General features: G+C 38.8%; 1 protein-coding gene across 1 annotated transcript in view; it reads right to left on the reverse strand.

Annotated features, from left to right (window-relative positions):
• LOC123865020 overlaps nucleotides 1-15,962 on the reverse strand; it is a 191,027-nt gene that overhangs the window by 10,364 nt on the left and 164,701 nt on the right. The window contains exons 5-7 of the mRNA XM_045905836.1: nucleotides 9,604-10,297; nucleotides 8,827-9,067; nucleotides 975-1,141 (exon numbers count right to left, since the gene is read on the reverse strand). Of these exons, the coding sequence (XP_045761792.1) occupies nucleotides 975-1,141; nucleotides 8,827-9,067; nucleotides 9,604-10,297 (1,102 nt within the window). The remainder of the gene's footprint in view (nucleotides 1-974; nucleotides 1,142-8,826; nucleotides 9,068-9,603; nucleotides 10,298-15,962) is intronic.

Genomic DNA, 15,962 nt, shown 5'->3' on the forward strand with positions numbered 1-15,962 from the left:
GAGTACAATACGCAGAGAAACTTTCAGCTTTCATAAAATAACGAAGGTCTGGCACGCGCTGGCGTGCCATCCATAGTCCAGTTTCTAATTTAGTTCAATAAAAGATAGCAATTTAGATCGGTCATTTTAGTTTAACGTTTATGTAAAATACAATTCTTCCCAGCGGAAAAAGACAGCATTAATTTAGATTTAAATATTTAACGAGTTACCTGCTTATTTAATTACAACAAGGTTCCGTAGAAAACGTACCTATATATTTTCCACAAAATTCAGAAAGATACCTGTTCTCTCTGGTTTGAAGGCTATATTATAATGTGAGGAAAATCCGGATGCCAGAAGGAAATTTCATTTTGGAATTAGAACAGGAAGCGCTGTGTACCTACCTAGCTACGTATTCATGGAACGTTAATTACGACACAATTCAAAGCGACTGCGGTGTAAATTAATTAAGATTAATACGTAAAGCAGGTGAGAAATTCTCGAAGAAATAATATGAGGAGCAGGAAATCAAAACGGTTTATTTGCACACAGACACCCTTTAATGGCGTCTGGCATGGGTTAGCCATGATATCAAACGTCTGGCAAAGCATGACGCGATTTCTAATACATACTATTCTGAAAATATAAAAAAATTAGTTTATGCTTTGACATAAGATGTCTGATTTGTTCTACTTACTGGTCTGGTTGATACTTTTGTACTTAGTGTACTGGTCTTTTAGGCCAATGCCAAAAATATATTGGTCTTTTGGGCATTGCTGCGGCATGCAGCCGTTATCATTCTGCCCGCAACTTTTGTGCTTTGAATGACTGAGAAAAACTTACTAGTAATACTAAAATGTCTCAGACTAGAGTATCTTTCTACACCAGTATAGGGAATGGAGGCAGCATGAGCATCTCGCGTATTGCTACGGCAGATAGCTGTCTCTCTCCCATCCGCGAACTTTGCACTATGACTGAGTGAGAGGAAAGCTTACCAGTAATACTAAAATGTCTCAGTCTATAGTACTCCTCTTCTACACCAGTGTTGGGCATGGAGGCGACTCTGGCACGCTGCTGCGGCAGGCCTAGCAGCTGTCTCTCTCCTGTCCGCGACCTTTGCGCTTTGACTGACTGAGAGCGCGAATGGTGCGGACTTCCATACCTAGGACAGCAAAAAGATGGATTAGATTTTTCAAAATGTTAACAAATCGGAGGTAGGCCGCTTCCATCTTAGAGATCATCATCTCTTACCACCAGACGAGATTGTAGTCAAGGGCTAACCAATTGTATCTGAATTTAAAAAAAAGTTAGCGAATCACCACAGGTCAAGATCATTCCCAAAATCCCAACCTATGAAAAAGTTTCTGTTTTATTCTAGTGGAACTAAGTACATTTTACAGTTGATGTTACAAATAGCACTTTTAGCTGTTGCAATTCTAAACTAAACAAGTAAATGCTCAATAAATTCCGCTGACGAAGCACTTTGTCACCGCTGTAGAATTTACACGTGTTACAATGTAGTGAATGTAGGTACAGGAGACAATACCACAGATAGAGACAATATTCTGTTGAGAAGGATTTTCCTCCTCGTTTCTATTTCAAACCGCTAAGATATGGAACGCCTTTCCGGCAAGTTTTCCCCTCCAATTTTAATATGGGTTCCCTTAAGTCAAGAGTGAATAGGCATCTTTTAGACAGGCGCGATCTTAGGCTGCGTCATCACTTGTCAGCAGGTCTGATTGCAGCTAAGCGTTAGTCTATATATTTAAAAAAAATCATGGGATAATTTATTAGGGTGTGGTTCTAAGTAGAATCGAGCGGAAAAGAGGCGAGTTCATCAGAATAATAATGAGGAATTGGCGAACAAAAGGGAGTAATTGCACGAAATAAAATTTTGCAGGAGGAGCAAAAAATTTAAATAATAGCTGTTGAAAATTTGCTGTAATTATACCGTTTTCATGAAAATCACGAATTTTTTATTTTATGGCACAGTTTTAGGACGATTTGCTTGAAAATGAGTTCAAATTTGTATTCAGTGGCTCAAAAAGGTCTAAATAAAAGTTTATTTTTTCTTTTAAAAGTTTAGTCTAAATAAAAGATTATTGTGGCTATATACACGTATTTAGTCGATGCAACAAATAACTCATGATAGTTTAAACGCTAATAAAATTCTCTAATCCACTCAGTTTAAAAAAACCGATCTTTCACAGCTCCAATTTTCTTCCCATTCGCTTCAATGGGAACGTACCCTTAACTACATTGCAGCAGGTGTTACTACACAGTAGCTTATCGGGATAAGATTTGCTCGATTCGTGCCATGTACTTAATGGGCGTCCTCAACCCTGATGGGTTGGGGACGCCTAAGTGCATGGTAATCGTACCATCTCGACCTGTCCGCGTACTATACGTGGCTTTGTGTATATTATCTCTATACTACCTAATTATTATTATCATGTCCTTACTATGTGACCGTGGTGTATGAAAGTCCCTGCAAGAGACTTATGTCCAGCCGTGGACTTCTATCGTCTGACGATGACGATGATGATATGATGACGAGGGTTCAAACGATCAAATGAGCCTGCGGTTAATTCCACGTAATGTGGATAAGCGAGGAAGATTGATCCCCGGCAGCGGCGGACGAGCGCGAGTTAATTGCCCGTGAATAATTCACCTACGAGCATTCATTACATTAATTACTGGTGACAAACTGGCATGTCATTTTGGCGGTATTTATTTATAACTAGCTGATGCCCGCAGCTTCGCCCGCGTGGATTGGTCAGATCCCCTGCAGCATCAGGATTGAGGAGTTGGACTCCAAATTTTTTATGAAACAATGTCGCAAAGTTCCTCTATCGATTAAAAAAGAAATGACGCAAATCGGTTCAGAAATCTCGGAGATTTCGGTGTACATAGGTAGAAAAACACAACTCCCTTTTTAAAAGTCGGTTAAAAAAGTAGCCTATTTTACGCCCTGGTCAATCCTCTACTTGCCTGTGAAAGTCCCGTCAAAATCGGTTCAGCCGTTCCAAAGATTAGCCTTTTCAAACAGACAGACAGACAGACAGACAGACAGACAGACAGACAGACAGACAGACAAAAATTTTAAAAACGTGTGATTCAGTTATGGTATCGTTCAAATAACCATATGAGCTTAATATGAGGTAGTTATTTCGAAATTACAGACAGACACTCCAATTTTATTTATTAGTATAGATAAAGAAAAAAACATTCACAACAATATTATAAATGCGAAAGTGTGTCTGTCTCTCTGTCCGTCTGTCTGTCTGTCCGCCTATCTGTCTGTCTGTCAGTCTGTCTATCTGCTATCTTTTCACGGCCCAACAGTTTAACCGATTCTGACGAAATTTGGTACAGAGTTAGCTTATATCCCTGGGACGGACATAGGCCACTTTTTATCCCGGAAGATCAAAGAGTTACCATGGGATTCCTAAAGACTCATCCGCTTAACCAATTTGTATGAAAAGTACCGAGGTAGCTTACGTCCATGTAGGTAATTGACATAGGCAACTTTTTATCCCGGAAAATCAAGCAGTTCCCACGGGATCTTTAAAAACCTAAATCCACGCGCACAAAGTCGCGGGCATCCTCTAGTATAATATAAAATTGTTTTTCTGTCGCTCGGTGTATTTTACCATAAAAAATAATACTTAATATGAATGAAGTAAATACAAACATTTTCTCTCGTCAAATTAACGCCGAAATTCATTGGCAATTATGATAAGTATCGCTTTTAGTGTTTAATTATTTCACCAGATTGTTTCCACATTGCTATTAGTCACGAAACATTTGTAAATATCACAACAATAATGTACAATTTAATTGCTTATTGTTTGGAGTTTCTAAGCCATTGTATTACGAAACTTTTCAGGTTTCCGTACCCTATTACTAAGCCTTCGCTGTCCGTCCGTCTGTTTATCAGCGGGACGTATCTCATGAACCGCTATTGTGGTAGAGAGTTGAAATTTTCACAGAGTGTATATTTTTAACTGCCGCTTTTATCTACAAGTAGTAAAAAGTTCAAATGGCGGCCCCCCGCCCTTTCCCTTTACCCCTTTGGTTTCTGCACGGCATCACACCGAAACGCTAAATCTCTTGGGGGCACGGCTTTGCCGGTAGGGTGGTAACTAGCCACGGCCGAAGCCTCCCACCAGACCAGACCAGTGATCTAGAAATCACAAAATTTCAAACCCTGCCAAGAATCGAACCCGGGACGTCCCATTGATAACTAGTAGTAGTCTTATATCTTGTACGAGGATACGGAAGCTTTCATGTAGCACTTGACTGGTTTTTCCACTTGATGAGAACCAAGCGGTTCTAATCAAGCGCAAGCGCATTTTGCATTGAAAATAATTTGAAAATATTTACTTGTTGGTACCTACTTACCTTTACCGAAAGAAAAATAATAGTGACTTATGTTGCCAAAGTAGTTTGCAAAGCTATGCGTGTTCAAGAAGTGCTTACAAGTGGCTATAAACTAAAGCGCAATAAATACATTTTAATAGTGGCATGCAACAGTTAGTCGACGGAAATACAGGCATAAATTACTTGACGACGTTGACTGAGGAAACGATGTTTTCTTTTTATTTGTATTAGAAAATGAACGTATTAATTATTTGAAATAGTATCGTGTTATTCTATTATGAGAAGGGTTTAGGCCATAGTCTATCATGCTGGCCAAGTGCGGATTGGCAGACTTCACACACCTTTGTGAATATTGAAGGAAATATCTATATAATAGTAGTATTTTTTATAATTTTATTAATTTTAAATATTGTATTAACTGTTTGGGTTTGAATAACTAAATAAAATGAAAATATGAAACTTCTGCCAATCGGCACTTGGCCAGTGTAGCGGACTATCGTGTCTGTATAACTATGAACCGTTGAAGACTCTTTTTTATCTAGAGCTAATCCAGCCCAACAGGATATCGGTTAATCAGGTCATACTTACTTATTTATGTACGCTTATGTATGATATTAAGAGGAAGCAGTTCTTAATCCAGTTACAAGGCTTTCCTTAAGCAAACAAACTAACATACAAACATTGCAAGTTTGTAATAACAAAAGTTTTAAGGTTTAAACACGTTTCTGAGAGATATTCCAAGGTATTTGCTGGTTGGAATAATAATTGGGTAGAGGCCACAGAGTCGTGGTTCGTTCTATTTCTGTAAATACCGTTGTGGGTATAGTTCTAGGTATAAATCAGAAATACAGGGGCGATTACAGTTGGCTTCACCTGCGCCTTTCTCACGCTTAGCTACAATTGATCCGCCATTTGCTAACGTATTTTTGAACGATATGAAATTAGCTCTCACGAGACGGGTTTTAAGAGGGCTAATCCAAAGAAACGATATTATCTAAATAACATTTAAAAGAAAAAGCCGATTAACTGATTGATCTATTAAACGCACAGTTCAAGCTACTGGACGGATCGGGCTAGAATTTGGCAAGCAGTTAGGTATTATGACGTGGACATCCGATAAGAAAGGATTTTTGAAAATTCAAATAAAAAGATTTTTGACAATTAAAATGGGGCCTAGAAATTTGTGCAGTCCACATGGACAAAGTCGCGAGTATAAGCTAGTTATAAAAAAGTACTGATTTATAGTAATTACGGAACAATAGAATCAACCATAATAGTAAAAAAAGAAAAACTGTATAAATTACCTTCCTTAGCGAAAATACTTTCCCGGGTTCAAACAATAACGTTGAAATTAAAGCCTTTGTGGAGAATTTTGCTTCACTTCAGTTTCTTTTCAATTTTTTCGTTAAAATTGCTTCATTATTAACATTTTTTATCTGACAAGAATAAAATAATTCGAGCGTCATTTTCTTTGAACAGCATTGCATTGTGGATATTGCGATTATCCGTACTATCCATCCATCCATACTTCCATACTAATATTATAAATGCGAAAGTGTGTCTATCTGTATGTCTGTCTGCTACGTTTTCACGGCTCAACCGATGAACCGATTTTAATGTTTGGTACAGAGTTAGCTTACATCCCGGGGGCCGACATAGGCTACTTTTTATCCCGGAAAATCAAAGAGTTCCAACTGGTTTCTTAAAGGTCCATCTGTTTAACCGACTTATATGAAAAGCACAGAGGTAGCTTACGCCGCGGAAATTGACTTCGGCAACTTTTTATCCCGAAAAAGCAAGGAGTTCCCACGGGATTTTTAAAAACGCACTTAACTCCGAAAAGTTAGAGATGCGTGCCTGGAATCAAACCCCTGACCCGTCTTAACCACTAGGCTATCGCCGCTCTGGGGTCATTAAGAAGAAACAAATTGTATTTTTAGGTTAGCTTAAGCGTCCGTTTGGGGGTTGGACGCCGTTTGGGCGCATGTAATCGCAAGCAGACACGCACTGTGAATTCACTCGAAGCATTGCGGGAAATAATTTGATCACAGCGCCCCCTGGTGGCCGTCCCTTGATGCTAAACTACTGTAATAAAGTAAAACTAAGCTTTTCACGTATAAAATGTTTTATTGTTTTGATAAAACCAAAGAACAATTACGCAATTTCTTTTAGAAATTGATAAAAGCAATAAGTACTACTTACGAGCTTTTCCAACTCTACTAATAATAAAACTTGAAAGCAATGTTAATACAATAATTATTATAATTACATAAGGTAACAATATGTTTCAGTTATAAAAGAACGATGAATGTAAAAGAGAATGGGTCTTTTTACCAAACTGATAAAATTAGATAAATTGACATTAATGTTGCACGCTAAAAATTGGCAAACTGTTATAAAGGGGCATCTATTATTATTATCAATGTTTTGACCTCGTGTTATACACAGCTTGTGTATTTGTGTATGATGGTTATGATAAAGTGATCTACCAATGCACTCTGGGCCACATGCTTATCATTCTGAGAGGAGACCCGTACTCAGTAGTGAGCCGGCAATGGATTGATCATGATGATGATAAAGTGCGCGCCTCACTTTATCTGTACATCTTTACTTACTCTCTACTTATCTTCCTTTTCCTATATTTTTCCAAAAAAACTGAAAAACTCTTCCGACTAATATATTTTAGAAAGAAAGAAGAAAGTAAGAAAGAAAAACTGTTTATTCGATTATAAAAGATAAATAAAAATAAATAAATATAAAATGAGATGCGTGGTCTGTGGTACCAAAATGGACTCCACTCAGCATTTGCCAACCAAATTTTAAGACCAAAAGTGCCTTAAAGATGCAAGCGGCCTAAAATAAAAACAAAATACCTAGGTCCTTTTTCTGCTATTTTCTGTGATAACTCTTATCTAAACGAACGAGTTTAAAGCGACGTCGTTTGTCTGATTCCTCGAAAAGCCCGTTTATTTCAGACAGGCTGATATCCGTTTCCGTTTATTTAAAAGCTTCAGAGCGGCTGAAAAAGCTAACAAGTGTAAAAAACTGGGCAAGTGTGGGTCGGGTATCGCTCTTTTACCGTCCCGTCATAAAAATGGTCTAAAACTAGCAACTTTGAACGCCCCCCATTCCTTTGTATATAAAAAAAAAGTATAAAAATAAGTAACAAACATCCATACATCCATCCATACATACGAACTTTCGCGTTTATACTTAATATTAAAATAGGATTAACGAAACATTACAATTCAGAACATATAATTGGAAGACATTAAATGTTTAAAGGAACTTTTTGTGGACTATCATAGCTTGCGAATATTGTAAAAAACACGCAAAAGATACAAACCAGATGGCGTTTGAGAGGAAGACGAAATAAAAAAGGAATTATTGGTAAAAATGGACGAGACAAAGTACTTAGGGTTGGACACGCCATTTCTTTTACAAATAATTCAATTACAATTAATTACAAATTTCAGATAACTACTTGTTATCTGAAATTATTTGTAAAAAAGCCGCTAAGCGATTTAACGTTCCAGTACGATGCCGTGTAGAAACCGATAAAGGTATGGGTTGGATAAAACTGTCACACCCCTTCCAAGTTAGCCCGCATCCATCTCAGACTGCATCATCACTTACCATCAGGTGAGATTGCAGTCAAGGGCTAACTTGTAATGGAATTTAAAAGAACCTTTGAAAAGTGACAACCCTGAAAATGAATAGCAGTTTCAGAGCGTTGAGTCGGGGAGATAAACAGATAAATGCCTAAATTTCTCAGCTAATAAAATAAAGTTTCCCTGGCCTTTGTTTGCAAGGCGTCTGACAATCAGATTAAGGTGAAAAAAGGAATTTAATTTAATTGCTTAAACTTAACAAAAGGGAATTAATAAAGATTCATGGCTTGTTTATTTTTGCGAGTCCCTATTCATTTGGAAAAAACGGAGATTAGGACAGTATTTTTAAAATTTAAACGATTTAGAATAAAACTAGCTGACTAAAGGGATGAGCTCTGAAAAGGTAACAGGCAGACAGACATACTTAAATTGCATTTATTGAATTAGTATTCCATAGTAGGCAAGAGATGATGCAGCCTAAGTTGGAGCGCGTTTGCCTAGCCGATAAGATAACTCTTGAATGACTGCCGACTTTTCAATCTTCAGAAATCACACTAATACACACACATCTGTGTGTGTGTGTGTGTGTGTGTGTGTTTGTTACTCCTTCACGCAAAAATACTTGGCGGATTTGGCTGAAATCTGGAATGGAGATAGATAATATTCTGGATTGTCACATAGGCTACTTTTTATCCCGGAAAATCAAAGAGTTCCCACGGGATTTCAAAAAACCTAAATCCACGCGGCTAGTAAAAAATAAAAATAAAACATTAACGATTAGAAGATTAATAGTCATTTTACCTTTGGTCACCACACCTGTAGAGAACCTATATCGTGCGTATGTGAAGCTTACCTCTTATCGAATTCATGCAGATCCTCAGACGTGAACTGGCTCGTCACGTCCAAGAGCTGTTGAATATGATCACTGCATATCCTACTCTTCCGTCTTCCGTCCTCACCGTCCCTCACCAGGATCGTGGAACAGCCGCCGTAGTCCAGGGACAGGGAAGGCTGCTGCACTACTATCGTGGTCCTCCCAGCGGGCATGGACGAGGCAGAGTCCAATGGATTGGCAGTTACGTGGACTTGCGCAGCTGGTGGTGACAGGAGAAATGAGAAAGTTAATTATTCATTTATGTATGAAATTCGCAGTATTTTTAATAAGTGATGGATGGCCATTCTTGAGTTGAATAAGTGTAGAGTTTCCTGCCGACTTCTTCTGATCCAAGTTTGGACTTCTACTATATCAATTGTTTTCATTTATAGATAATTAGCTGATGCCCGCAACTTCGTTCGCGTGGATGAAGGTTTTTTAAAAATCCAGTGGGAACTCTTTGATTTTCCGGGATAAAAAATAGCCTATACGGATTTGGAAGAATCCCTCTAAGTAATGGTAAAAGAAATTTTGAAATCGGTCCAGTAGTTTTTGAGCCTATTCAATTCAAACATACAAAAATACAAAGGTTTCCTCTTTATAATATTAGTATAGATGGAGAGAAAAATCGATATATGGCTTAGTTACAGATCTAGAACAACAAAGAGTAGAATAATAGGCGTAATACGTTTGTAATGGAGAAGCGCGTAAGAAATGTAGGTAGCTTTAATGTCTTATGGGCTAGTTCACAAATACCTGTTGATTGCCTTCTGGAACACGGCGGTGGGACAGAATGCTGGTGGGCGGATGATCTTCTCCTGTTCGTCGTGAACACTTCCGTCCCTTCCAACTGTCTCCTCAACTTGGCAACCTCATCCTTATAATACTCCTGCTTCTCTTTCTTCTGCTTATTCTTCATTCTCGGTTCGCTGCCTCTTCTCTTCACAGCTTCAGGTTCGAAATCAAAATGCGTTTCATATTTGACTTGGTGCGCTTTCGGACTTTTCGGTGTCTCTGTTTTTGTGTCATACGGTATTTGGATAGATGTGGAAGGCCCGCCTAGGCCTGCTTGGCTAACTTGGGTTTTATTGCGAGGTTTGTCATTTTTTTTGGGGTCGGGTAAAGGGACATCGAAGATGAATCTAGCTGGACCTGGTCGGGGAGAGTCCATGGTGTCGGTTGCTGATTGGGGGATGGCGTATGCTGGGGGTTCGAATTCTGTGCTGTTTTGTGCTCGATGGTAGTGTGGGGGGGCGGTGCTGGGTGGTTTCTGTGGTTCTGCCGGCGGTTGGGGCTGCGGCGGCGGTTGGGGAGGGTCTGCGTCGATGAGGTCGGGCTCTGCGTCCATGGAGTCATCGGTGCCGGTGACGGAGGTGAGGGCGGTGGCGGCGGAGTCGGTGCTGGTGTTGATGGTCTTGTCTGATGTGGTGCTGCTGCCCATCACGACAACCTGGGAACAAAGTGGCTATTTAAACCAAAACTCTTATAAAGACTGGCACTGCAATAGCGTGGTGTCTACTATTGTATCAAATGCTAATTTATCTCTTATAGAAAAGCTCTTAGATAGGAAAATAAATTTTGGGTACCACGTTGTCAGACATTCTCTTCTCGAGAGGAAAGGTATTCCGAACCAGTATTTTTTAATTCAAATAAATTACTTTTGAATCGTCAAAAAAATCTACCACTGATTCGGAATGCCGTTCCTACAGAAAAGAATTAGCAAGAAAATCGGCGGTTGTTCTTTTCGAATATTCAAGTTAAAAGGGCTCTCTCCGTCACTCGTTTCATACAATCGTAGTTCCAATTTCATTTGAATATTAAGCAACCAAAGTCCATGAAATTTTGCAGACATATTCTAGAAACTAATATCTATGTCTGTGGTTTTCCAGATTACTGTTGAAATATTCGGTTTCAAAGTTACGCGGTCTTAAAAATTTTCATACAAATCTTTGAGCCCCTGTAATTTTAAAACTACATATTTTTAGAAAAATTTAAAACACCACAGACATGGATATTAGTTTTTAGAATATGTCTGCAAAATTTCATGGACTTTGGTTGCTTAATATTCAAATGAAATTGGAACTACGATTGTATGAAACGAGTGACGGAGAGAGCCCTTTTAATGCCTTACCATTGTATAGATAAGCAATTGGAGTCCCACGATTCACGAACCAAGCTGTTTGTATCATGGGAAAATCAACTTCACGTAAATTCGTGTTTCAATTTTGTGGATTCAATATTTCGTAGGAGCACAAAAGGACGTCGTCTTTATGGAGGCTTTCTCTTTGATTGTAAGGGAAATCCTTTTTATCGAGCACACGAGTCGTTTATTCAAGGATTGAAGTGTGTTTCTCTAATGCTTTACTACCTACTATTTTGAAAAGCCGCTCGGAATAACATGTTCTTTGTGAAGGAATTTCACGGGATCATTTTTGTAGACTTCTTAGAATGAGAGTAAACGTAATTTGTATTAGATACCTATAATAATATGTATAAAATATAGAGGTAAATGTTTTTATGGAAGCTGCCGACAATATATACCTGATAATATTATTCTTACTATGTAATATATGCTTATGAAGATATACATACTCATTTTTTTTCCTAGATTCAAAAATGAGCATGAAATAATAATTTTATCACAAAATGCGAGCAAAGTGAGCCCCAAATTTTTGAATCTTATTATCAAGAGTCGTATTTTAAGTATAGAATGTAACGGCTATAATATTTATGTATGTAGTCGATGTAGTTTCGAACCCATCCGGGGTCCTTTTGCATAGGGACTCAGCTCGCTGCGCATCGAGGTTTTTTTTATTTTTTTATTCACTATAGGCAAGCGCTTGACCACAATCACACCTGATGGAAAGTGATGTGGTCCAAGATGGGACGCGTTTACCTAGAAGGTGCCTATTCACTCTTGTTTTAAAGATACCAGGATTGTAATTGGTAGGAAACACAGATCGCGGAAGAGTATTCCAAACCTTAGCCATGCGTATAAGGTTGAGGCAAATCCTATTTTTTAAAGTTATGCCGCCTCCAATATTCATGTGATGGTAGAAATTAGTAATGCGATGGTCTCCCAGATCCTTTCGAAAAGCATGATCCTAAAAGATGTTTATTTCGATAAAAAAGTTCACGTAACTCTTATTCGGCGATGTCAATGAAGCGTAAATCAAAATGCTACATGAAGCTTGATAATTCGGGATTTTTGTTCGTTCACGCGGAAATATGAATAATCCCCGACTCGTGCGCGGTGTGGCGCGTGAATCGCCGTTTTGTGTCGACGTCCCGCCGGGAAATGAGGTACCTACTGTGTAGTTACTACTTCCATCGCTTATTGCCACAGACAGATACACAGATACACACGTCAAACTTATAACACCCCTCTTTTTGGGTCGGGGGTTAAAAATGCCGCTTCAGTAATAGCTTTACGCACGGACGACTAGTCGCCCGACGACTCAGTCGACGACGACCGTTAGAATCTGTAAATTATGTTGGACTGACGATGCTCCGGTGTCGGCGCGAAACGTGCGTCCAGTGGTTTTATTATGGAAGTCGCCGTGTGTATATAGAATAGAATAGATTTTTATTCAAGTAGATTTTTACAAGTGCTTATGAATCGTCAAAATAATATACGCACGCAGTCGCCGTAACTTCCTGTAGTTGTTGCGGCGCATAATGTATGCACCGCATCATCATCTCATCATCATCATCTAGTCAATCCGTATTAGTTGGTCAGCGTGGTGGACTATGGCCAAACCTTCTCATTCAAAGCAGAGACCCAGTAGTGAGCTTGATGAGCTGATGATGATGATCACATCATGTACTTAGTAGGTATATTTGACAATGTAACCGTGAACCCCTAGGTCGAACTCGGCAGACGGGTCATTACGGGAGGGTAGTTGCGTTAACAATTAAACCGTTAATTAGTGGCACAACCGCAAAACGGGTCGATCTCAAAGCGACTGCCAACTGCATGGACCACCACGGTATCAAACGTTAACCAGAAATCACTACCCATATTAGCAGTACCCATGTCACTATCAAAGTGTGTTTGTTTGTTGGTTTGTTCTTCAATCACACCGCAATGGAGCAATGGATCGGCGTGATTTCTTGTAACTACTAGTACTAGTAAGCTACTTTTTATCCCAGAGAATTCCCACGGGAATTTAAAAATCTAAATCCACGTGGACGAATCCACGGGCATCAGCTAGTGCTTAATAATTCAGGACTAAGGCACCATGCCAAATAATAATAATAATTTATAGATTTTTTTTTGTAGTGGGCAATGGGCATGTGTCCCACTAGTAGACAGACCAATGAGTCGAAGAGAGCCGCTGGATTCAGGCGGCGCGCGCAAGACCGTGGTGTGGAAGTATAACAAGAGACCTATGTCCAGTTGTGGACGTCATCGGTTGATAATGATGATGAGTATGATGGGCACATGTAGAACACAGCACACACACACACTACATAATAAATTAGGTATTCTAAGAAGAATCTGTCAATTACAATAAATTGACAGCTAGAGTGTGACGATTGCAGTCACCTCTGATTGGCCGACACTCTGTCGCTATTGGCTAAAATGAATTGTTGAATCAAAAATAATATTTTCAGCCAATCACAGCAATTGCGATTGTAATAATGATTGATGTAGATTTTCCGCAATCGACCCGATTTCCAAACCGATTGTTTAGGTAGTCTTAAAAGGAGCAAGGGAGCAAGCCATATTTTTTAAAATATTAAAATAGCGAGCAAACGAGCAGATATGCGGGTAACCTAATGTTAAGTGATTATCGCCGCCCATGAACATTTGCAGCACCAGAGGTACCGCCGCTGCGTTGCCGGCCAAGAATTGGTTGGTCCACCCTTGAATTAATCCATGTTGTAAGATTCTAGAGGGAACACCGTCGATGGATTTTCCAAAGAAATAAAAATATAATGTTCGTGGTAGAACAAAAGCTCTATTCTACAGTTGTAGAAAAAGGTAGAATATTAACGCGAAATTTACAGAAACAAAGAGCGTCTCTCCCTAATATAATTAACACGTAAATTGCATTTGACAAATTCCCAAAGTGCCTCGTTTTCATTTGAAAGCGTTTTAACATAAGGAGCGGACAAAGTTGTAATTAATTTGACAGTTTTTAACGCAGTTCACGAGTTTTATTACGAGCTATTTTCATTGAGAGAAGTTTCCCTAGCGCACTCCAGCTCTCTCCATACAAACCTAGTTTTGTTGTTATTTGTACATCAATCAATCAAACTCGACGGCAAAGTGTAGACACGTTTTAGATACTAACTAACTTCTTCCCGCGCCGCGACTTCGTTGATAGTACATATTGTTATAACTGATTGTTATAAGCAGATTATAGACAAATCTGCAATGTTTTACGTTTTGTTTCAAAGTGATTTATTAAAGCAAACAATTTAAAATAAATTTGACGAATTTAGTTTTATCTACGTTCCAGTCCATTGAAGCGGAACTGTTGTGGAATAGATCTGAATTAAAATGAACACTATAATTTGTTTTTCCACCTAGCCTGCGAGTCTATGTCCACCGCTATTTATTTAGGTCATTGCATTTGCAGCGAAATATGGGTGGACTACAGCTGCAGGCAAACAGAGGAGGTTAACATAGCAACCAAGCAGCACTTCACAAAGAAACTGCTGCAACTAAACCAAAGGCAAAGTTAGGAACGATAATAATAGCACACTGTTCCCTCAACAAATGGGTTCCCATTCCAATAAACACATAATAGGTATTATAAGCAGACCTAAGCACAAAGTAGATAAGTATGCATGGAGAGGTTATGTCAGATCATTTGCGTAAATATGTACACGACAAATCTTACAAAAAAATTATATAGTGTTCTATGATTTTTTGTAATACCACAGTTCATAACAGTTCTAACAAAACGTTGAGGCTTCGACGTCACTGACAAGCTCTAAAGTAGCCCTATTTTCCTTTTACATCAGTCGTCGATTCAGGATCGAGCGGAGTTCCTTCACTCTAGCTCTCTCTGGTAAATACTTCATGAAGAAAGTAACTACGTACTTAATACAAACGTCTCAATTAGTTTCGAGTTCCAGTTTATATTTCTGAAGAAATGCTCTGTTTATTAATATCTTATGAGGGTTTTATTTGTAGTGCGCCCAAACAAACACGGTTAGACTCTCTTTTGAATTCTAACCAATCAAACTCAATGAAATTTTGCAGATTCGTTCTAGGAACTTATATCTGTATAAAATATTCAGTTTCAAAGCTACACAGTCTCAGAATACAAAACATAAATCTTTAAACCCGCGTTGCTTTAAAACTAGTAATTTTGACGGAAATCTGGAAAACTGCAGACATTAGTTTTTAGAACGTTTCTAAAAAGTCACATTTAGTTCGATTGGTTAATATTCAAATGTGAGTCAAACTGCGTTGGTATGGAGAGAGTACGGAGAGGCCCCCGTTAATAAAATAATTTTGTAGAGAGCAAATTTATTTGACAGCTGAAGGTTAAACAAGGTTTAAACTTCCTTTCAAGCGTCTTTCAATAGTCCAACCTTTTCATAAATTAATAACCTAAATTGTTGGTAATACTAAATGAGCTCGCACGCTTTTATATTAAATCATATAAATTGAAGAACACTTCAAACTCACGTTTATGACACAGTTTAGTAATCGTACAGTGGGAAAATAACCACTGCGCCCTTGCTATGTGCATGCATAGCAAGGGCCGAATCCTAAAACAAGAGTCGGCATCGTGGAATCATCATAATAAACAACCCATTGCCGGCTCACTATTGAGCATAGGCCTCCTCTTAGAATGAAAAGGGCATAGTCCTCCACGCTGGCCAACGTGCAAATTGACAGACTTCACACACCTTATATTATTAGCCATGACCAATACTCTCCTTTCCCCTCCCATGAAGCGTAAAGCTTGTCCCAGGAATGGGTACGACAATAGTGCAGCGGGTGGGGATTGAACCGCCGACTTTTCGGAATTCAATCTGCTCCCCAACCGTCGAGCTGTCGAGGCTTTGAGAACACATGGAGAACTCTCAGGCTTGCAGGTTTCCTCACGTTGTTTTCCTACACCTAGTCGATGGTGGGATCGTGTAACTTT

Source organism: Maniola jurtina, chromosome 5, assembly GCF_905333055.1.
Source record: "Maniola jurtina chromosome 5, ilManJurt1.1, whole genome shotgun sequence".
Classification (NCBI taxonomy): Eukaryota; Metazoa; Arthropoda; class Insecta; order Lepidoptera; family Nymphalidae; genus Maniola; species Maniola jurtina.